Genomic DNA, 24634 nt, shown 5'->3' with positions numbered 1-24634 from the left:
TGTATATTTTACAATTGAACCTACATTAAATTTTCTGTTAAAGCTATGCTAAATAGTTTTGTTTTCATGTGTGTGCATGAGTATACATGTAACACATGGATGAACATGCATGCCAAGGAACAGATTGAAGTTTCCTCAGGAATACCATCCACCTGCTGTGAAACACTGGCCTGCTGTTCACCAATTAAGCTGGCAGCCAGTTGGTCCTCCCGTCTCTGCCTCTCCAGCACTGGTATTCCAAGCATGTAGCTACCACACCTTGCATTTCTACATGGGTTCTGGGGACTGAACTCAGTCCTTGTGCTTGAAAGGAAAATGCTTTACTGGATGAACCATCTGTTCTTTAAGACAAGCTCTCACTCAGTAGATTAAGCTGTTTAAGGATTCACTGTGTAGTTCACACTGGCCTCAAACCCTAGCAATCCTTTTGCCTAGCTTCCTAAATGCTGAGATTACAAGAATGAACTACCAGCCCCAGGTAAGAAGACTTATTCTTAGTTAGCATAAGACTAAAACACACAGGCACTACTCCTGTAAAGATATCAAATGATTAAACAGAACCTAGTACAATGTACTATGTCTACATGCACCATCAGATATAAAAAAGAAATTATAAAACAAATACAACTGATAATCAATCTAGATAAAGTGTGAGTAAGAATTTACCAGGATGGTGGAGCATGGCTTTCAATCCCAGCTCTTGGGAGGCAGAGGCAGGCAGAGCTCTGTGAGTTTGAGGCCAGCCTGGTACACAAAGTGAGTTCCAGGATAGCCTAAGCTGTTATGTAGAGAAACTCTGCCTCAAAAATCAAACAAACTAAACAACAATAACAACAACAAAGAATTTACATTATTGTGGCAAAGTTTTTTTTAATTTTAAAAACAAAACATGGCAAAAACAGAAATCTGGAATGTTCACTATGTTTCAACCAGGTTACCGTAAAATCATACTTTTTTGGTTTAACCAGTATTTAGCAACATGGGTTTACATGGAAGGGAAGTCAGCAATGTGATTCTCTAAAGATATAAACTAAAAAGATTATACCAAACCCTACAAGTACTCTTGACCAGTCACCCATTATTAAAGAACACACTTGGAAACACAGGCTGCCAAGGTACTAACTTCAATTAAGATAACCTCAGTGATTAAGAGCACTTGCTGTTCTTCTAGAAGACTCGAGTCGCACTTCCAGCACCCATGGTGGGCAGCTCTAGGGGATCAGAACCCTTTGACCTCTGGGGGCATAACCTAAAGCATGTGGAAAACCAACTTAACTCAAGAACAATCATGGAAAGCAGCCTCAACTCTGGGGTGACTATGGACAAACTAAGTTCAGCCCTCCCTCTAGAGTAGTAGGAGTCAGGACCCCAGATCTATGTTCCCTGATATTTACTTTTTTATCTATTTATTATGTGTTGCTAGAGAGAACCCAGGGCCTTGTGTGTGCATTTTAACAGAATGTTCCTACTGACCTTATGTATGATTTTATTAACATTGTACTCATTTAATGACTGGATAAGAAGAGACAAAATAAAATTTGACTGAAAAGACTTTGCCATAAAAGATATGATAGGATAAGCAGTATCTTTGTAAAGAACTGATCACTAGACCCATAAAGCAAACATTAAATATAATGCTAAGAACTCAAAGACCAGAAATACTAACATCTGCCATCCTTTACAGTAAGACAACAACAGATTATGACAATGTCATTCAAATTCTACTTCATAAGAAAACTTTGCAGTTTAACCCTCCCTACATGATAATGAAATTTACTGATAAACAGAATTTAAATATACCTTGAACCCAGAATGTACACAAAATACTTAACAACTGTACTGAGAATTATGGATAATGTTCTGTAAAATGCAAAGCAGGTCTATTACCAAGGAAGGAAATGGGAAGGCAAAAGGGACGAAGTGTGCTCTCAACACATGAAACATGGTTCCTAACTGGCAATTATGGCTGGCATACAATACTGGGGGTTGAGTCTGGGGAATATTATTCAGTGGTACAGTGCCTGCCTAGCAGGTGCAAAAGCCTAGTTCAATCCCCAATATGAACAAAAATGGAAGAGAGGCAAGGAGGGAAGGAAGAGGAAGAAGGAAACATAACCAGACTACTTAAAAGTAACCCATAAGCCTCTAAAAGAAAAGTCTCAGGAATATAAAGAATTTTTTGATTGTTGTTTTTTTTTCTAGGATTAAATAATTGTTTCTAAAATTTGAAATAAATGTTACATGCAAGCAAAGCTTTGAAAAATTAAAATACCAGGGCTGGGGAGATGGCCCAATAAGTAATGTGCTTGGTGTGGAAATATGAGGACATGAATTTAGATCCCTAGACTCCTATATAAAGCAGGGTATAGTGGCTGGAGAGATGGCCTAATCGTTAAGAGCACTGGCTCTTACCAGAGGACCAGGATTCCTTTCCTGGCATCTAGATGGTGCTTACAACCATGTGTAACTCCAATTCTAGAGGATCCAATATCATCTTCTGGCCTTTGTGGGAGTCAGACACACATGTCAGTGATATATAGACAAACACGCAGGCAAAACACTCATACACATTACAAAACAAAACAGAAAGAAAGCAGGATGTGGTGTATAACTCCAGTGCTTAAGGGAGTGGAGACTGGGAATCCATAAATCTCAAGGGCCAGTCAGCCAACCTGAATGTATGAGCTCCAAGTTCAAAGATAGAGCCTATTGTCAAAAAAGAATATAGATATCTATATAGGATGGCATCCAAAGTCAACCTGTTTCCAATACTCGTGCACATTCACCACATGCATGCACACATACACAAATAAGTACATGTGTATGCAATACATACATGGAAACATGGAAATACTGCATTAAACAAAGCATCACATTAGTACAGCTCTGTTTAGTTTTGATGCTTGGTGATGAGGTAGTTTCTTGACTCCTCCCCCACCCCATAGGTAGTATTGTTATTCTCACAGTAATTTACATATGAACTCCCCAAGAGGAATTGGGATAGAAAAGAATCCTCGATAAGATAACAAATTTAGTAAAACCAATGGTTTCTCATTTGGAAAGAATAATGTGAAGTCCAAACAGGAAAAGAACAACAAATACATGTTAAGAAAATTCTCCAGTCAGGAAAAAAAAAAAAAAAAAGCTGATGGGAACCTTGTTTTTGATTTTTTTTAAAATCCAAGTTACATAACTACAGTTAGGATGAGTTAGGATTCAGTGGCTCACTCACACCACCTCCCTAGTCAAACAGTGCTCTCTGTACCTTCTCTGAAACTCAAAGACAAAAGTGCAGGGTGTGTCCAGACTCTGCTTGGTGACAGGTGCTGCTTCAGCAGGTGCCCAGAGCAGATGCCACTCAGAGGCTTTGTTCTGGATGTGACCCTGGCCAGTGTGTTGGTGCCAAGTCAGTTTCTCAGCAACTGAATTGATTCACTGGTACTTAGATCAACTGTTCTCAAACTTGGGCCAATAACAACCACCAGGGGCATGCTTTTTAAAACTATAGTTTCAGCATACTAAACACTAAACCCAAAGGTCAGTCTTACCACAAAGAGAACTAGGTACCATATGATACTTCAGACAGCAAAGCACCATTTATGAAGCATGCCTACATATTAAAGCTTCGTGTTATCAACCTTTCGATCCAGCAGTTTTCAGAACAGGATGGAAGAACTAGATAACTGACTTCAGGAAGAAGTAAGTCATCAACCAAGTCCAGAAGGCAGGACAATTATCTCATTACTTAATAAATAATGGCATACAGGGGAAAAGAAAGGGAACTAACCGTTAAGAGGTAGAGTCCTGCACATACTGATCCCGTGTTCACAGATCTACAGTTCTGTCACTGAACACAGTAATTATTCCTAGACATCAACAAGAGTTTTCAGGCCCAACAACAGTGCATCACAATATACTTAGTCAAAAGATCATGCATTTTGTAAAGCTAATTACCTCAATGTACAACATAATGTATTTGCAAAAACTATATAAGCCCAATGATACATTAAGTTTTCTAACAACAACAACAAAAAACCATAGTTGACCTTGTTTCTTAAAAAGGATAATGACCACAATAATATATAATCTAAAGGCTAATAAATCCAATCACACATGGACATGAAATATAACTGAGGATATTTAGTAACTGTGAATAATGGAGAATTATATATGACAATGACCTGTAAAACATAAAGGGATTAAGGTGTGCTTTAAAAATCAAAACTCATTTCCAAACTGGCAATTACAGCAGACACTTAAGCCTGAAAGGAAAACTCACACTTAACCCTTTTATTTATTTGTTTGTTTGTTTGTTTTGGGGGAGGAATGTTCACTTTATTGAAAACTTTAACTACTCTTCAGATGGACATCACAAACATCTTCAGTCAAGGCTCTTGTGTGGCCTACACAAAAACTGAGCTTTCAGCATGGAGCACCCAACTCTTTATTACAGGATACCAAAAAGTGTTATTTCCTATATGAACACACTAATAGATGGATCTTCCAGAGGTACCCAGAAGTCATCATCCTCAATATATTATTGTATGATTCTGGCCAAATGAAACTGTCAGGTTTGTTTTTGCTCATTTATGGATAAGTGCACGGACAATGTTGCATATATTTATTTTAATTTCAAAAGCAAGTATTTTTTATTTTTATCAAAAGTGCACACACTGTGCTAATGAGGTGGCTAAAGAGGTGAAAGCGCTTGAAACAAAGCCTGATGACCTGAGTTTGATCCTGAGGACCCACATCGTGGGAAAATAAAACTCTTAAAAGTTTGTCCTCTGACCTTTACACATTTCTGTGACACACAAATGCACAATGAACAAATAAATAGAATTTTAAATATAATTTCAAGTCAAAAACTAACTAGTGACAACTTAAATCCAAACATCTCCCTTCTAAGTTCAATGAAGTCTGGCCCTTAAAACTGTATCTACTGCTAACAGCTTTTCCCTAATATCAAAACTCAGAATATGACCTCAGTTTTCAAAGTCACAGAACTGAAGAAAAACACAAACTTAGCAGAACTAGCATCACATTCAACACAATCAGTATTCTATAAACAATACCTAATACAATTCTCCAGAGAAATGTTATACAAAATTTTTAAGCTCAAATTTTCAATACAAGTATCATGTTTTTTCTTAAAAGGCAGTCTCTAATTAGAATAAACCAGAATTGACTTGCAGGGACAGCTAGCCCAAATAAGAAACTAAATAGAAAGACCCAAAAATTAAAGCTATTATAAACTCTTTCCTCAGAAGACCATGCAAATAAATGTGTCTGGGACTCAGGGTTTTTATGTTTTGTTTTGTGCACTATTTGTTTTATGTGTAGGTGGGTGTGGACATACCATAGCACACGAGGACAACTTGTGGAACCTGGTTCTTTCCTTCCACCATGCAGGTCTCAGGATGGAACCAGGGTTGGTGGCAAATACCTGACCCACTAAGACATCTTATTGAACCCCAAACTTAATCTTTTGCCATGGGGCCCAGACACAGCTCAGGCAGAACAGTTGCCTTGAAGGAGGCCCTGAGTCCCATTCCTAACACTACCAGAAACATAAAGATAAAACACCTTTTTTTTCTTTTTTGAATTTGGCCTCTACCACATTATCACATTTGAGCTGTAGTTCAAACAGTAGAAAAACTACTGTTTTCATTCTCTCCTACACTGGTATCTTCCTCTCATTTAAGACTAAGGCCACTACTTATCTTCCAGGCTCAAGTTTTCTTCTAACATTAAAACTGCAACATATTTTTACTCAGCATCAAGTCTGAATATCCCCCTGCAAGAACTACTATTTAACCAGAATTACTAATATAATTTTGCACAACCATTTATAAAGATATGCAAATATCTTAAAATGTAGGCCAGGAGAAGTGGCACCTGTGATTGTAGCACTGAAAGGCAGAGGCAGGATAACTGTGAGCTCAAGGCCAGCCTGAGCCAGAGTAAAGTTCTCCCCAAATGTTTTTAAGTTAAATATATAGAAACTACATGAATGTGTAATACAGAAATAGTCCACATTTTACATACTTTTTTCCTTCCTAATCTCATTTTTTCTTGTTTAGAATTCCCAAACTGTGCTCCAGAAAATTTACTAAGTTTTCCTCAAACATGACATTTCATACTATAGCACTACAGTGGTACTTGGAGCAAGGACAGAGGTTAAGAGTGTGGTTCCTAACATGCTGCTGGAGAATCACACACCGAAATACAACCTCCAAGTTGTATGATAAAGTAGCCAACTTTACATTTGTGACTCAAAATCATTTGACCTTTTCTAAGAAACACATACTACATTTCAGGAACACTGGTCTTTTATAGTGCACAAATACAAAGTTTCTGCTTAGACTATGAGTATCAAAGAATATTGGGATGGAAGTGGAGGCAGAGAAAGGGAATACACTGGCTTCACCCTATCAGGCCACATGTCCCCTCTCAACTCTGACAAACCCATTTTATCATGAATCTCTAGTATTGTGCTTGGGAAAAGCACAATAAATAGCCTTTACAAAAGAAAAAACTTCCAAAAATTGTTTGCCTTAATTTATACATTAGGTGTCTGAATGTTGATGAATTAAAATGTCTTTCCTTGTGCCCCTTTGAGTTTACAGGTGACCCACTCTGGTGTCTCCTGCAAAGTCCCCATGAAATCACCTGTTCGTCAGAGGTATTCTTATGAAATGCTGCTGTTAGAACTAAGATACTTTCCTTCACAGCTGAGGCCTAAGATTTCAATGGCAAAGGCCTGTGTGTATTTTAGTGTGATTTTATTCACTTACTGAATAATATTGAATACTTCCACTTCACTTCAAGAGATTCATAAAAGGCTTCCTCACTGACCTACATGGTAGACACTAGCTGATGACCCTAAATGCATTCATGTCATTTAACTGATAAAAGTTAATTGCTAGGAACACAACTACTCATGCAACTAAGGGTCTTTTACCCAGCAAGAGGAAAAAAATAAATAACAGAATTCACAATATGACTCCACGGTACTACTGTGAAGACAAGTCTACCCAAGCTCCCAACTATCTCCAAAGCATGTGCATACAACAAGAAGCAACACTGCTCGTTCAAACACAAGAAAAACAGAAACACAGAGTTTTCTACAATAAAATTTCAATGTCTAAGACAGTTCATCTCCTTTCTGAAATTTCCAAGTTTTATAAAGAACACATCAAGGTAAGCTATAGCTGCACTATAATTATAGCTGCATTTTAGGTATCTATAAAAAAAAATTCTCAGATTAATGTTTACTTAAACCTTATAGCAAAACTTCAAATCCTTCTTTCCTCCCCTCCCCCAAGACAGGGTTTCTCTGTGTAGTCCCAGCTGTCTTGCAATTCACACTGTAGACCAGGCTGACCTCAAACTCAGAGATCTGTCTACCTCTGCCTCCTGAGTGCTGGGACTAAAGGCACCACACCTAGCTAAAACTTCAAATTCTTAATCCAAGTAAGAATAGCAAATTGTTCCTAAATCTTAGGACCAAAATGGACAAAAAGTAAAATAAAATTCATCAAGTAAATAAGCATTATTCTGTTCATAGATATACTTGGGCACAGAATTAGCCATGTGCACCTTTCAATTACACTATATTAAGCTCATTTGTGAATAACATACTGAAACCACAGTAGCATGAATTTCACCAAGCACATATAACAAATGCAACTTTTTGACATTTGAGTTTCTTCATATACAAACTATATATATCATTTCTTACATACACAGACAAGTCTAACAACAACTATTTGTGGAACACACTGAGATGAACATGCCAAGAAAGGTGCTAAATAAAAAAAGAGATTTCAAGCATTTAAGACCTGGTTAAGATGTAATTTTAAATATAATAAATATAACACTTCTATGCACTTTTAGCAGACACATTTTTTTAAAAAATTAGGTATTAGTGTTAAATAATCAACTGCACATTAAATTTTAGACTGAGAATTTTTTAGTAGATAATCCAAAATTGAATGAATGTGTTGAATGAATTGATAGATTTAACCTAACTTTTGGCAGACTACAACGTCTCTATACTTAATGATGATATTTGTAGCAAAAAGAACATAGAGCTGTTAGAACGCGTGCAAAACTAACATAGTTGGCTCTTACTTGTCTGTAATAGTATGTAGCTATATCAAATTAACTATACAACTACAGGGGAATGTAGGCAAGTATGAAACTTGTAAAGAGAACTAACAATAGCAGTAACAGTCTCACAGTATCTCCAAAGAAAAAGCTCCAATTAAATATTATGTAGACTATCACTCTAAGTATTAAGTTCTTATTTCTCACTCTTACTAAATCAACAGCTTGGGAAGCTTTTTTATTTACCCTTTTATTTATATGCATTCTGATACACACACACACACACACACACACACACACACACACACAGAGAGAGAGAGAGAGAGAGAGAGAGACACGCCTGATTATTTTCTAGAATTCCTATGGATCTCAGTTAACTGCCAAATTCTGTGAACTCTGGAGTCAATCTCTCCAACTTGTGACTTGGAGAGAATATTGCAAAGCCAAAAACAAAAGAAACCCACCAAAATACATGGCATGACCTTCCTTCTCAGAAACCATGGTACTAAATCTGATACAGCTGAGTTAACTTATCCAGCCACTCACTTCATTACCATTTCTGACTGAGAAGAAACTATTATGATTAACTAAGAGAATTACTATTGGCATCTGGTCTGGCAATTCAATTTTTTTAGAGGAAAGTGTATAACCCAACATAATACATTTATCCTCTCACTGTACAATACATCACTAGGGAAAATTCTATCAAGGTTGGTAGCACCCAATCTTTGATCATCCTATTTCTTTGCAAGTCATGCAAATATTCACTTGGTTTTATTTTCCAAAACAAATGCTTTAACTTTTTCTCAGTAGCCTAGTTACAACCTACAAAAGCAAACCTGAAAAGTGACATATGGAGGGACACAAGTTTAGCCAAGGACATAGTTTAAAGAAGCTTCTAATAAGAATATAAAGCCCAAGTTGACCTAAGAACAATGTAAAATACTTAAAACAACTTTGAAAGTATCCTATTAAAGACTACCTGTAAGTACATTACTGTATGGTAATTCCAAAAATAGAAAAGACAGCAAGAAACAAAATTCTTATAATTAAACTTTGTAAAAGAAGTACAGGTATTTCATTAATTATGGTGTTTGTTAATATGAATGCAAATTTTACAGAAAAATACATATCTCACCAGCCACATATATACCATTCAGAACTGAACACAGAAATTTAATCTATAAACTTAAAAAATACTAGGCATAACTTTAAAGTATACAGTTTAAATATACAAAATGCTACAATATTTCAAATTGATTAGCACAAAGCCCTACCTTGTATTTGCATGATTCTCACAGATCCTCTTACAATCCAAACCAGAAATAATCAAATGACTATCACTATAAGTATTAAACTCTTATTTCTCATTCTATTACTAAATCAACAGCTTGGGAAGCTTATTTACCCTTTTATTTAAAAGGTGCTGTGACATAGACATACACACACACACACACACACACACACACACACACACACACACAAACAACCTGGTATTTTCTAGAGTTCCTATGGAACTAGTAACTGCCAAGAACTGTGAACTCTTCAGCATCAAGTCTGAAGTCAATCTAAGGCAGCCAATAGGAAGTACACCTGTGCAATTACCCTGTTTCCAATGTCAGAATCCTGAGTGCTATACAGAAACTAGTGCATTTGGAGCAATACAAGACTCAAATTAAACAGAAGCTACATTACAAAAATAAAATAAAGGCTATCTTGTAATATCACTATTACCGATACTTATTAGAACTATTAAGATTATTATTTTAATTTTAAATAACTAAGAACACTGAGGAGTCAAATATAAATAAAAGTTGACTCCAAAACAAAGCACAAAATGAAAGGATCTATTTAAAAAATCTAGGAGAAAAAAAAAAAATACTAAAAGTCACAAAATACCTTATCTAGACTAAATCATATACCAATTCATTAAGAAATTTACTTCTTTGAGTAAGCAGTCAAAATGCAAGGAAAATGGAAGAAAATACCAATCATAGTCCCTGGTTTCACAACATCCCCATTTTCCTAAAGATAATGAGTATTTTCAAGTTTCTCAGAAATTCAATAACAAAAAGTAATCCTGATCAACCAAGGCATCTACATTGTATTATTTATGTAAAAATATTCCATTGAAAACTCACTGAATACTTTCCTTTAAAAAAAAAAAAATCCAAAAACCAGAATTGTAGAGGGTTAAGGAGTTTTTCCAAAGAAGAAAAAAAAATCTTCCCACAAGTTACAAAGTTTCATTAAGTATCTTAAGTCTTTTACTAAGCATTGTCTTTTCTAGCCCTCAGTGACTATCAAGCAGTCAATAACAATGTCACAAAAGAATGTTTACAAGATAGGACATGGGTTGTCACCTGTAATGCCTTTGTATGGAAAATGTAAATGGCCATGTTTTAACGTGAGAAAAACTTCAGCCTCCTATCATCTCCCTTTATTGACAGTCAATGCTTCTCAGACTGAAATTACCAAGGGATTGGAAATTGTTCAGAGCATAAATTTTGTTGTTTAATCGCCCCTAAGTCCCTCGTTTCCAAATACTGTGGAAAAGTCACCACTACTCACCGCAAGTAATACTGTTTTAAAGCAAAGGCAGCGTTAGAACAACTTCTGGGAAAGTTGAACTCTTCAACAATTTCTCCCCACTGATTCTTCTCAGAAACCTGTTAAAAACACAGGCACACTTGTCTGAAAGTGCCAAATCCAAGAAAAACCTCCCTAACTTGGGAGCTAAATTCCCATTCTGCAGAGAGCTGCAGATACCTAAGGCATCAGTGGGTGTCTGGGGTCTGTCCACAAGAGTTACTCAGCCAGGGTCGCCTGAATCGCTGGGTTTTCACCAGAGAGCCCTGTATTTAGCAGCACTTGTTTTGTTTGGGGGGGGTGGAGGTTGGTGGGTTTGTTTTGTTTTTGAAGCCCGGACAATAACCAATCGCAAGTCCCTCTGTCGCCCCCTTTTAAATCTGAACGCGGTCCGTTTACACTAAAGAAGAAGAAAAAAAAGTTCAAAAGGATCAATACTGCTCCGGACAGCGACGTCCGCGAGCTCTGGGGGGGCCGGGGCCGGGGCCCGACTCCGATCCCTCTCCCAGATCTCTCCATCTCCATAGGCCCTTCTTTGAGGCCTACAGCTTCTGCCTAGCCTTGAAGCCTAAGATGGCTATTTGCAGACAGGTCCTGCTTTCTTTTGTTAGCTGGAGAAAGCCAGGGCGAGCCGGCCGAGCCTGTGCCCCCGGCCGCCGGGATCATTTCGCAGCCGATTATCGATGTTAAACCTGCCCGCGCTAATTTTGAGTTGCACGAAAACTGCTCAGAGTCTGTGTGTCTCTGTGTCTCCGCCTGTGCTAGAGCGGCAGCGGCGGCGGCGGCGGCGGCGCTGACTCGCGAGCGGGCGGGCGAGCGGGCACGGGGCGAGCGCGGGGCTCGGCGGGCGGACACCCCTGCTCGCCCGCGCTCCCCCACCGCGCCGCTCAGACCCCGCGGGGGGCTGGCCGGACACCGGGCCGGGCCGCTTCCCCCGGCCGCCGAGCCCCCGGGCCGCCCGCCCAGCCCGCCCAGCCCCGCGCCCCGCCGCGCGCACGCGAGCGAGCGAGCCACCAGGCCGAAAAACAGCCCCTGCCGCCGCCGGGCCGCCTCCGTGCCACCGCCGGCTGCGAGCGCCGAGAACGCCGTGTGCCCCGCCGGTCGCCCCCCCCCTCCCCGGCCCCCGGGGCGCCCGCTCCCGGGCCGGAGCAGACTTTTCGGAGCAGGCCAGCGAGAGGGAAATACAAATTAAAACTTCCACTCACCTTCGCGAATCCGCCTAAAGTAGTGACTCTGGTGTAGAGCCCGTGAAGATCCAGCTCCTTCCCACCCACCGCAGGGATCTTCTTGAACGGCGACCTGCGGGCGACAGAAAGCCCCGCACTTGTCACCGGGACCCCCCGCGCCCGCCGCGGGGCCCCGTTCGCCCCGGCTCGCCCCGGCGCTCGCCCCCCCGGGTCCTGCTCTCACCCTCTGCTGTGGTGGAACTGCCGCAGCTCGTCCAGGAAAGCCAGTCCCTTCCTCCGCTCGTCCGGAGGCGCCTTCCCCGTCGAGTTTGCCATTATTTTGCCAAAAGGAAGGGCTTCCGAAAAGCCAGATCGCGCTTCAGACGCGGCCCCCGCTCCCCGCGCTCCCTACCAGCGCCCGGAGCCCATTCCTCGGCCGCCGGTGGCGGGGCTCAGTCATGGGCCGGCGGTGGCGGCGGCGGCGGCGGCGGCGGCGGCGGCGCAGGGAGGGAGGAGGGAGGGGGAGGAGGCGAGGAGGAGGGGAAGGAGGGAGCAGGAGGCCAGGGGGAGCGCAGGGCCGGAGGGAGGGGAATTTCTAAAAAAGTTTAAAGAAACGGGAGCGAAACTAGAGGGGCGAGGCGACGGGCGGCCGGCCGGGCGCGGAGCCGCGGGGCGAGCACGGCCCCCACCCTGCCTCGCCGCCTCCCGCGGGCCCGGCTCTGGCCGCCTCTCAGCGCCGCCGGCCCTGGCGGCTCGGCCCGGGGACGCGATTCAACATGGTGCTGCGGCCGGGGGGCGCACGAGGCGGCCGGGGGCCGGGCGAGCGGAGGCGAGGGGCCCGGGCGGCCGCAGGCCTGGGAGTTTCGGCGGCGGCGGCGGCGGAGGCAGCGCGGCGGGGCCGGGGCAGGCGGGGCCGCGTGGGGAGGGGGAGGTCTGTGTGGTGGCTTGTGGAGAGCGGGGTGACAGCGTGGATCCGGGCCGCGGCTCCGCGGGGCCCTCGCACACATTCACGCGCGGCGGCGGCGGTGACGGCGGTGGCCACGGCGGCCCGGGCGTCCCCGGGCACAGGCTCCGGCGGCAGCCGAGCCGCTGCGCGCCGCCCGCCGGCCTGCCTGCCTGGCCGCCAGCCTCGCTCTCAGCCGCCGCCGCCACGGCCGGGCCGCTCGCACGACAGCGCCGCACAGCGCCCCCCGAGGGCCGGCCGCGGCACTGCGTCTGGCTCCACACGGTCGCGGCAGCTCCTCGCGGGGAACAATAGACTCCGGCTCGCCCGGCTTAGGGTTCATCTGCAATGTGCAGCACATTTCACACGCACACAAAGCGGGCGGAAAGGGGGGCGGGGGCGGCGCGGGGAAACGGCCACTACCGGTTCTTCCAGGGTTAGGGATGGAGGCGATGTGCGCGTCCCCGGCGGCCGGGGCTGTGGCAGAGAGGCCTCCCGCCGCACCGAGGGCCAGCGGCTTGCCCGGCGCAGCCCTCGCCTCCCGGGGAAAGTCCTCTCGCAGAAATGCTTAGGGCAGGAGGGATCGGCCTCTCGGCTTTATGCTACCAGACTGGGGCCCGAAGAGCACATATTTTCTTTTTCTTTTTTTTTTCCAAGGTGTCACCATAAACTCACTTTGACAAACTGTAGAGCACACATGGTGTGAACTGCCTGCCCTACTTTTGTGGAGATGAGAGTAAAGGCTCTGAATTCGTCTCGCCCTTCGGTCGGTTTCGTGCACCGAACCGGAGTTGATGCCAACAGTCGCCGCGCCGGTTAAGAAACCACCTCTGGAACTTTGAGGATAACGTTTATATTTGGCACTAATATCTTAAAATATTTGGCGAAACGTTTCCCCCTCTCCATTTTCCGTCCTTAAATGTATAGAGAGGGAATTCATTATTTTCTCTCAACACCACCCAAATTTGCACTGACGAGGATGTTGGAGCCCTCCCTCGTCTACAGATGTCGAGCATCATGTTTCCTCAGTGTGTTAGCATTCCCATTTTAGAGACAGCCACTACTGGCAAAGTCACCAGCCCAAGGTCACAGGATAGTAAGAGGGTGCACGGGTTTATTTCGGGTAGTCTTTCCAATAGCACATGGATTGGGTGGCGGCAAAGGAAAAAGAAATTATGTAATACAGTGGAGCACGCTTCCGGCACTCACTCTAGGAAACGGATTTATTTCCCCAGTAAAGTTTATGTCTTAAACGGGGTCGGAATAAGGTGTGGCTAGGAAATTCCTGACACCCGAGGACCAGTGAGTGTCTCGCAAGCCTGTGAGGGGCGGAGACCCTGCCCGTGGAGGAGGAGAAGCCGGCCGGGCCGGAGAGGCGAGGCACGGGTGGGACGGGCGGCGGGCGAGCGTGAGCCAGCGGCCCCTTCCCCCGCCGCCTCAAGGGCAGTGGCGACCGCGGCGGGCAAGCGGGCGGCCGAGCGGGCTGTGCGGGTTCCCTGCGTGCGGCACTTGCGCACGGCCCCTTGCGTAACCGTCAGCGCCGGGGATTCCCTAGAGGGGGGTCACTCGCTTCAACCATTACACACAGCCGTGCTCCGCAGCGCCTCACAAAATGGCGGCGCCCATGGAGCCGGCGGCGGCCGCTCCCCGGCCCCATTTTGTGCGAGCCGAGAGATCTGTCAACATGGAATACCTCCGCCGAGGGTGCAGCCGACTGGCAAGCCCGCGGGAGGGGAACGGAGCCCGTGGGGACCCACGTTCCACGGTGTCGACGACGCGCCCTCCGACCCCCGGCGCTCCGTCCTCTCCATCTTCTCCAAGGGAAGCCTCCGAGGCCGCGGGGGTAACGGTGGCGAAGGCGGACGCGGCCCGCGGCCGGCTGCTCCGGGGACTCGCGATGGGGGTGACTGACAGCGGGCCGGGATCCGGACGGACGAGGACCGGGTGGCCGCTCGATGGTGTCGCCAGGTGTGAGCCGGGGGTCGCGGTGCCCCGGCTCCGTGAGCGCGGTGTAGCAGCGGCGGCCCAGGCGACCGGGCCGGCGGTGCCACAGCGTGGCCGTGGGGACGAAGGCGGGGGCCCTGACATTTAAGCCGTCGGAGCGGCAACCTGGGGACTGTATGTTGTTAATGGCTCTAGGTGGACTTCGGAACGTCCTTCTATCTCACCCTGCTGCGAGCAGGCCTGCTTGGCTTTCATTTCCAAGTCCAGGGGCAGAATGGAGAGATGACATATTTGCACTCTACCAGTGAGGTTGTCACTTCGAAGCCACCGAGTGCTATCAGTGTGTGTGTGTGTGTGTGTGTGTGTGTGTGTGTGTGTGTGTGTGTCCACACACGTACCTAGTAGCAGTTTTGCTTTTCAGAGCAGGGTATCCAAGGCTAAGTAAGGGCTTGGAAGGAATCTAACCTTTTAAAGCTTCTTTCCAGAAATTTTAGGCTCATTCTCTGTATAAGAGGTGTAATTTTCAAAATGGAGTCCTAAGTGTACTGATGGGTAGAATTTAAATTCTTACACTTTGGCTATACTCTGATCAAAGTGAAAACAAACAAAAGTTGGTATTATCAGGCCACTCAGTAGTTCAATGTTCTTGCGTTTAGAGGGGAAAAAATGTGAGATAAAAATTAGCCAACAGTTATTTGATTGAAAAGGAAGACTTAAGAGATTTGTCTGATAAATATACTTTCTACCACTTGAGTTTATATGTCATCTTCCAATTGCATCAGTGATTGTGCGTGCATGTTTCTGTTGTGTGTTGACATGTGTATGTTTGTGCCTTCATATTTCCTTCTGAGTACAGAACAGCAGCCTTTTGCAGAAGTTCCACACCCTGTACCTGCCCCACCCTGTCATTGCTGCTGTCCTGTGGAACACCAAGATAGCTCCTGGTCCTGTCTGTTTCTCCTGATGTCCTTTATATTTACTAAGTTTAGTTACTTACTACTCATCAGTCTATATCTCTTGCAAGGATGCCATATCTTAGCACCCAGCCTTTGCAACCAGAGAATATTCTTATACTTTTGTATTAAAGTAACCCCACTGAATAGTACCATATTTCTTATTAGCATAATACATTTCCAATAGTGGGCAGCATAGAGCAGGTGGAGCCTAGATAAGACATGTTAGAGGCGTGCTGACAGTTTTACAATAGCTATTCTCTAACTAATTTGATGTAAAGTACAATATAGCTCAGAGTTTTCAAGCATTAATGAAAAGCATTCCCATTAAAATTACAGCAAGAGTGAACATTGTCCAAACCTTTGTATAGTTTACTGTTCTGGTGAGAAATGTGACAAAGACTTTATCCTAGGGGGGAAAAAAAATGCAGAGTGTTGTTCTTAATAGTGACTGCAGATCCTAGGCAGAGGTTCCTGTCATGTGAATCTTTGTCTCATACCATTGGTTTTGTTTGCTTCATCAAGAATTACGATAAAAATTCCCCTTTCAATGCTACTTCAAAAACCATACCCAATTTCAAATCAGGCATGACAGGTATGTGATTTCAAGGGGTGAAATGACTTAAGTGGGGAATTGGCATGTCAACTCAATTTTGGGTTTTCAATTTTTCTAAGGTCTATAGAAATAACAGTTTGTGCAGTTAAATTGTTTCTTTGAAGATGGCGTTGAGAAGGTACTGTCCGTGAGATGTGAGAAGGCTTTGGGGGCTTGCTTCTCTTGCTGGAATCTGCTGCAATTTTACCTGCATACCACCTTGTCTCATTTGATAATTTGATTACAACTTCAGGTAATAGATGTCCTTTCCCTTCTGGTGGTGAGACTTGGCAGAGTTAATGACAGCAGCGAGGTGAGGAAAAGGTTTCTTCTGCAGAGAAGGACGTTTTAATGTAGGTAGAACTCTTGACTCCAGCTGACGGGGTTCCAGATGGTGTGACACAGAAGGGTCTATCTGGTCAGCTTTGGGAGACTTTTATTCCTTTTTACTAGATATTAAAAGTTAGTCTTTATACAAAAACGGTGTGGTTTTATTTCAAACTAAAGGTCATTTTCAGTTTGAAAACTTTAAAAGATGTAATTAAAATATTAAATTGTAGGCAGTTATACCCTAGAGGTAGTGTTGCCATGGGCTTTGACAGAAAGCATTGGCCTCGGATATTTCGTTCACTTCTCTAATCCTCAATTTTCTTCAATGGTTACAGGTTTAATGTGATACATTTATATGTTCTTAACTATTTCTTTTTGGATCACTGAAACTACTTATACAGCTTAGCATTTTAATGCTTTATATTTTTAATAGCATCTATGTTTGGGAAGGCATAAATACTACCATGCAGCTCTTTAATTTTGCAAGTATAAATTACAGGCTCTCTAAGTAAATAACTACTAAATGTCTGACTTGGTGAAGAGGGGAAGGAGGACTTGACCCTCTAGGAGATCGTGTTCTGGTGCTGGGTGCCCTAAACTGCCAGCTGTAGAGGGCTGAGATGAAATATTTAGACCTTGGGATTCTTAATTTTTAGTAGTCAATAGAATCTTTAACGTAGAATTAACATTCAAAATTCGTTTTCAGGCAGGCCTGTAGCTGTCAGCTCTAATCTCAGCCTAGGATACTGAGACAAGGGTTGTGAGTTCCAAGACAGCCAAAGCTACTTTGTGAGGCCCTGTACAGAGAAGACAAACCAGAATTATTTTTAGGGACAATTAAATATGATTCTATATAAAATAGCATCATGGCATCTTGTCAGCATTGAGATCACAGTTGGGGTTAGTATTTACTCAAAATGTTGTGATATTCATACTAAGTACTTCAATTGTATTCTTTGAAAACTCAGATCCATGAGAATCTAATGATTAACTTTAAGGGGCTGGTAGGGGAATGTTCTATGAATGTTTTACACACACACACACACACACCCTACTGAGCACTGTTTTACTGAATTTTTATTTTCTGTTTCAGTTTTTTGGTACATTGACTCCTCTCTATATTGCACTTTGCTATTAATTTAAAAAATTAAATCCAAAGACATACTAATTTTGTACTTAATGTAGACTTCATTCTTGACTAGCTGTAAAGCTTATGGTGTACGCAGTTGCATTGGCAAACAATAAAACAGGATTAAGCTGAAATGAAAAACTAGTAAGTCCCCTAAAGCTCTAGTTTTTGTCACTACATGAGTCAGAGTGGTGTTGACTTTTAATAATCGACTCTATTTAACTCTTCGGTTTCCCTGAGACCTTGATGACCTGGTCATCTGCAGCATCACAAGGGAAAGTCTGTGAAGTCCCCTGTAAACAAAAGTGCAGATTTCAGAGTATTGCAAGATTTTTTACATCAAGCTCCCTCTTTTGATTAATACTGGAAACAGTAACTGTTAGCATGGGTGATTATTGCTGTGTTGGTCTGTTTTTAACGTTATTCTCTTGAACCCATTACAAGACACTTCTTAGGGTGCTAGGGTTCTCAAGAGGTTGAATGGTGGCCCCCTTCCTATGGAAAATAAAAAGGAGCTTCCCTTTCTGTGGAGAATTGGGACTTGACTCTCTTCCCAGTGAACTGACTGCCCGTGTAACACTGCCACTTGTTAATCTTGGTGGCCTTTCTGCTCCATTAAAACTAATAGTAACGCCATAACTACACCACTGGGTTGGTACTATTGCACAAGGCCCCTTCCTTCCCTATCTGTTTTCTGTGTGGATTTCTAAAGACTTGAGATAGCAGTGTCTTCCCAGCTAGCTTAGAGATTCAATTGTAATCTGTGTGTAAGTTGGAGGTGTCCATGAGCCTTGTGAAAAAAGACATAGTCTTTTTCATTTTCCTAGGGAGAAGGGCTCGCCCCATGGATGTGGGCATTTTAGAGGGCACTGCAGTGGCACAGACTTCAAGCTACTTGCTAAAGACAAGGACACAGGAAACTTAGTCACTTAAAAAGCCCCTTTCTGTTTTGAGTGGTATTGGGGGGGCACAAACATTTTGAAGCTTTAGCTAAGGATAGCCACTTAGTTTACAATTTGAAATAATTACAATTAGCAGAGGTATGTTTGTAGAGAATACATGCCATAGATTCTTGAAGGTTTATTATTTTGGTTTTCCCTCTGAAAAATGTATGTATATAGGGTAGCACTTATTAAAAGTTCATTTCACATATCATTCCTTGATTAACTGGGAATATCTAAAAGTACATATGAATGTAGTAGCATGAGTAGTGTATATTGTATTCATGGATAATGAATGTGTGGGTGACATTCAACAAAATGATTCCAGTGGTGTGGCCAGGTCACATTGCTTTTATTGTTGTGCTGCTGCTGTTTGCTTCGGTGTCTGGGGATTGTGCTGGAGCATTAACCCAGATTTGCTTTTGTAGAGTTTATTTGAGGAGTATTTTTATCCCTCATCAAGTTTTTGTACTTTGTCTGTGGCCCAATGTATAGTTGAAACCTTTTTTTGACAAGCTCTCATGTTATACAGCTCAGGCTGGCCTTGAACTGTCTATTATCTCTCTCATCTCTCTCAGTTGTTGAATTACAGGAGTGCACTGGCACAGCTGGTCATAATTGGCACTGAAACTGTATCGATAGTAATTCAAAAAGGGTTTTGTTTTTTTCAAGCACTGTGTGTGTGTGTGTGTGTGTGTGTGTGTTACATGTTTACAAAGCTTTTTGATGTATGTAATTTGGTATTTTGTTTTCTGTGGTGCTGGAACATGATCTTAGCTTCCTCCCTGAAGTACTCTGCTAGTAGTCTATATCCTAGCAGGTTTTGTTTGTTTGTTTATGTTTGGTTGGTTCGTTTAGTTTTTGTGACAAGCTTTCTCTGTAGCCCAAGCTGATATGAAACTTTTGATCTTCCTGCTTCATCTACCCAGGTGCTGGACTTACAGGTGTGCACCACCATGCCTTTTAAAACATGCTCAAGTTCAAATGTGAGTAAACTTGATGTGCCCTTTGGGGTTATTTAGATCCTTATATGAATAATTCTTGATGCGTAGAAGCAACAACTCCATGTATTCATGGGTAGTAGAGTAGTTAGCATCTACCATATCTTCTATATAACATTAAGATTTGTTCCTTTGATGCCAGGTGGTGGTGGCACATGCCTTTAATCTCAGCACTCAGGAGCCAGAGGCAGGCAGATTTCTGAGTTTGAGGCCAGCCTGGTCTACAGAGCAAGTTCCAGGACAGCCAGGACTACATAGAGAAACCCTGTCTCAACCAGGGGGAGAAAAAAAAGATTTCCTCTTTGGTCCATTTCTGCTGAAGAAGGAAAGGGGTCTATTGAAAATAAACATGCACTTTCTCCCAGTTCTAATGCCTAGGCTTACACATTTGACTTAACTTATACTTTGAGCTTATTCATGAAATGTAAGCGTATTTCTGTATGGCTCATGGTTTCCAAACCAATGCTTTTTCTACTAAATGTTCCTTCTGTCTTGCTAAGAAAATCCAGTTCCTAGAATCAGATTGGCTGCTAAGTAAATATGCACAAATGATATATTTATCTAAAACATAATTTAAAAGGTTTAAGCAGAATCATTGATCCATGAAAGTGACAGAAAATAAAATAAAAATGGAATTATGGGAGAGTAGACTAAAAGGTCTTTAAGAAAATATTGAATAATTTAAAAATTATTAGCTATACAGTGTGGGACTTCTTCAATAATACTTTATCTTAGAATCTGCCTAGACATTGTTTATTAAGGCTTTCTTTTCTATTGTGCCAGGAAAAACCATTTGAGTCCAGACTACAACTTGCATAACATTTTCATACTATTACTGTCATATCTGTAGGTTAATATTTTTAGCCTCACTGTACCATGTACAATTATAACTGCTGGATGTCCTATCAAAAGACAACAACCCACATACCTTAAGGTCTTAACTTTAGTCCAGTACAAGTTGGCAAAAAAAAAAAAAAAATGGTTTTTTGTTTGTTTGTTTGTGGTAATTAGGGGCCTAAGCCCTTGCCAGTGTGAACATGCCTCTTTCCTTGGCTGGATTTGTTGAAGTCTGTAGGATCGTAGAGCAACAACCATTCAATCACTAAGGATCCAGCAGATCCAGAGACAAAGTCTTATTAACCTTTTTGTTGCCTTGCTCATGTTTTTTTCTAACCTTGCCATGATAGTGTATTCCCTCACATGATGAGAAGGTTATTTTCCCCAATCCGTGGTGCTTCCCAGCCCCTCCACCCCAAAGGAAGACACAAGGGCCAAATGTGTATGGCTACAGTGAGCATGGGCTCAGCAAATGAGATAGATAGCTTTTTTTAAAGTTCTACTGCTGTATCTTAAAAGACTGGAGCTGCAGTTCTTACAGGAGATCAAAGTGTCAGCCTAGCAGAACTGGCCCAATTCACATAAGCAGGGACAAGAATTCAGAAACATCAGATGCTAAGAGTAAGGCGGGTCCTTTAGTATTTTGGTGTTTTCCTATAAACATTATATTCAGAAGCCAGTGCCATATTCTGAGGGCCAAAAGGTTTTACTTGCAGCTGTCCATCCAAGCATGACACCCACTATTCAGGAAAAGCACTGTTATGGTAAGGGAATATTTATTGTTTTGTGGTACTAGATAGCAGGTCCAGCAATTACAGGATTATTAATTTAACATGAGATTCTGTAGCCAGTAATATAAGCAACATTAATGTATAGGTCCTTTATTTTTAATAAAGTAAATTTTATTTAGCCTCGTTGACACTTTAGCAACAAGCCCAGAATGTTTGGAAGGGCAAGGGTAGTGCTGTGGTCTCAATGTTTGTGTGTTCCTCCATTCCCCCCCCACCATAAATTCATAAGCTGATAACCTAGAGGTGATGGTATTGGGAGGCACATGGGGATCTCTTCAGAAAACTAGGTTACATGAGCAGAGCTCTTGTGAATTGGTGCCCTTCTAGGAGAGTCCCTGGGATGATTCCTCCCTTCCCTCATGAGTTACACAGCAAAAAGACTGCCGCCTGGAAAATTGGTTCTCGGTGGACACCAGTCTACCACTGTTCTGATCTTGGACTGTAAGCCTTGTAGTCTATGATATGTTGTCATAGCAGCTCCAAAAGTCTAAGATAGGTGTCAGGAAGTAGCCCTCAGTGTTTGCTCACTGCCTTGTACAGGTTTTTCTAGTGCTGATCATTTACCAGTCTCCACTGATGAAAGGGATTGGCCATCTTGCTTTCTCTTGTGCAGTGGCAGATCTCAAGAATGGATTAATTTTTCAAGAAGAAAGTGACTAGGTTCTTTGCAGAAAGGTTTTCAGAGTCATAGGTCTGCCTCAAAAGTTCTATAGCCTTTGGGCTTTTTCAGAAGTACAGTCAGCCTCAAAGTATAGCACTAAATTGTAATTGGTATTAATATTAAAAACCAAGAGACAGATATTGGGGTTAAAGATGAAGATCAGAGAAGCAAAACGTCCAGCCACTGAAGAGTTCTCACCTCTACTGATGCTTAGACCAAAAGGGTGACCCTTTCCTCAGATTGCATCTCCAGACTGCACTGCTCTCCACCAAGCCTCATACTACACTGCTCCTGTCTCCTCCCATCTTATATTCCTCTCTAGTTCTGGGATTAAAGGCATGGGATCCCAAGTGCTGAGATCACCTTTGTGTGAATTCTGTTTCTCTTTTAGGCTAGATCAATTTCATGTAGCCCAAGGTGGCCTTGAACTCACAGATATCCATCTGCCTCTTTTTCCTAGAGCTGGGATTAAAGATGTGCACCACCACTGCCTGGCCTCTGGCTTTGGGTAGCTTTATACTCTGATCTTCAGGCAAGCTTTATTTGTTAGAACTTAAACAAAATACCAACACATCAAAGCATGCAAAGCAGAGGTTAGACTACACTTACTATGAACTGCCAAGTATGGTGGAGGCAAAGTCAGACAGGTTACAATGGTAACTGATTCTTAATGAACTTACTGACATTGGTCTAGAAATTTATTTGGTCGTGTATAAAACACCGGGTAGGCTCTTCTATCCCAGGAGGTCCAGAATTAGGTCTGCCAGCCCTCTGGTGAGTCTAGTGCTGAATGTCAGTGAGTGTTCCAAATTGCCAACAAGTTTCTTAAAGATGAGATGACATCACAGATACAGGCAGGATGTTTAAATGCCTGAGGAACAGTCCTGAAAACTTGGAAAGCCTCTCTTATGTGGGACTCAAGATATATTTTCTAGTAATGAACCTTTAAAAAAAAAAAAAAAAAAAAAAAAAAAAAAAAACTCCATTCTAGTTGCTGAAGGTCTTATTACTGTGTGCACATGTATGCAATAAATTGCTATTGATTTAAAAATACCCTACTTCCACCAAGTATGGAAAAAAGTAACAGTCACAAGAATACATGTTATTTAATAGTGTTTAATTTCAGTTTCAGTAGAATCCCAACTAATTTATGGCTTTTTAGCCAGATCATGACAAAGGCTTCGAGTAATCTCTTACTAACTATATTCTGTGATTATTCTCAATAACTAAATGCTGTTCCAAACCTGTAATAAAAACTGTTCCAATACCCTTGAGTTAGTTCATATATTTTTCTCTACTATCCTGTGAAAGTACACATGGCTACCAACATCTCTACTCACTGTACTTAGATATTTTAACCTGGATTTTACTGAGGGCTACCAAGTGAGGTGACTTTATACTAACTGTTCTCCTTTGTTTAGTTTGCAGCCTCCTTTGGAGGAAGCGTAATATCTGAATGAGTTAGCAAAGGAAGCCAGTTGGTTAATAAAGATAAGAGCAACGACGCTTAGTTGAACAAAACTTGCCACAACCTTGTATTATGTAATACCTATAACAGAGAAAATGTAAAGGAATATTAGACATTTTAGCACCTCCAAAAGTAAGCACTTTCACAGTTGTGATCAGGAAGTGGCCAACAGCCTGAGGAGATGAATATAATGATTTTGAGGAGGAGACAAAGATAAATGAACACACAATTTCTATTACTGAGGAAGAATCTAGAGAAAGCAAGAAGGTTCCCTCTAACAGCGGTTCTCAACCTTCCAAATGCTGCCACCCTTTAATAGAGTTTCTCATGTTGTGATGACCCCAACCATAAACTTATTTCACTGCTATTTCATAGTTGTAATTTTGCTACTGTTATGAATTATAAATATCTGATAGGGTATCTGATATGTGACCCCTGTGAAAGGGTCGTTCCTCCCCCAAAGGGTCACAACCTAAATGTTGAGAAACACTGCTCTAATGTGTTACATGTATCTGCTTTGTTTTACTATAGCAGTTATCTTAAATAAGATCTAACACATAAATAATATGGAATAGTATTCAACTCTAAAGAAAGAATCACAAAATTTGTAGGGAAATGGATGGACTTAGAATATCTGTGTTAAGCAAGGACACTAAGTCTCAGAAAGAAAAAAAATGTTCTGCCTTATATATGGATCCTAATGTATACATGTAGACAAATGGACAGGTGAATGTATATAGTAAAGAAAACAGGGACAGATAGTGTTATTTGATAAGGACAGAATGCAGGTAAATGACACAAGTCATGAAAAAATATAGAACTGATTCTTCTAGTTTTACACTGTCATGAATTGTGGGTGATATTGTCTTTTACTTTGTATTGGATAAACACCTGAAAATGTAATTGATAGTGTAAAATCCAAAGCAAAGTTCCTTGGCTCCAGAATGACTGTTCTAACAGTATAAAAGTTCATTGAGATGCATAAACTTTGGGTCTGGGAAAGTGCTTGTTTGAGCAGCTTTGTTAATCTAGCTGAATGATGTCTTTCATTTGCAAGTTCTTTACAATAAAGTGATTTGAAAGAAAAAGGGGTGAAATAGTCTAAAGTCTTTAAGAAAACAACCATCAAGGGGGAATTGGAGTTGGAATATAAAAATTTTTAAGAAATTTAATA

General features: G+C 42.1%; 1 protein-coding gene across 1 annotated transcript in view; it reads right to left on the bottom strand.

Annotated features, from left to right (window-relative positions):
- The window catches only part of Arid2 (AT-rich interaction domain 2), a 121647-nt gene extending 109287 nt beyond the window's left edge, over positions 1 to 12360 (bottom strand). The window contains exons 1-3 of the mRNA XM_051189740.1: positions 12112 to 12360; positions 11907 to 12000; positions 10684 to 10781 (exon numbers count right to left, since the gene is read on the bottom strand). Of these exons, the coding sequence (XP_051045697.1) occupies positions 10684 to 10781; positions 11907 to 12000; positions 12112 to 12203 (284 nt within the window). The 5' untranslated portion in view covers positions 12204 to 12360. The remainder of the gene's footprint in view (positions 1 to 10683; positions 10782 to 11906; positions 12001 to 12111) is intronic.
- Between the last annotated feature and the right edge of the window lie 12274 nt (positions 12361 to 24634).

The sequence above is a fragment of the Phodopus roborovskii genome, unplaced genomic scaffold, assembly GCF_943737965.1.
Source record: "Phodopus roborovskii unplaced genomic scaffold, PHOROB, whole genome shotgun sequence".
Lineage (NCBI taxonomy): Eukaryota > Metazoa > Chordata > Mammalia > Rodentia > Cricetidae > Phodopus > Phodopus roborovskii.
The sequence above is the reverse complement of the archived record's forward strand: the minus strand, read 5'-3'. Positions and strand labels throughout refer to the sequence as shown.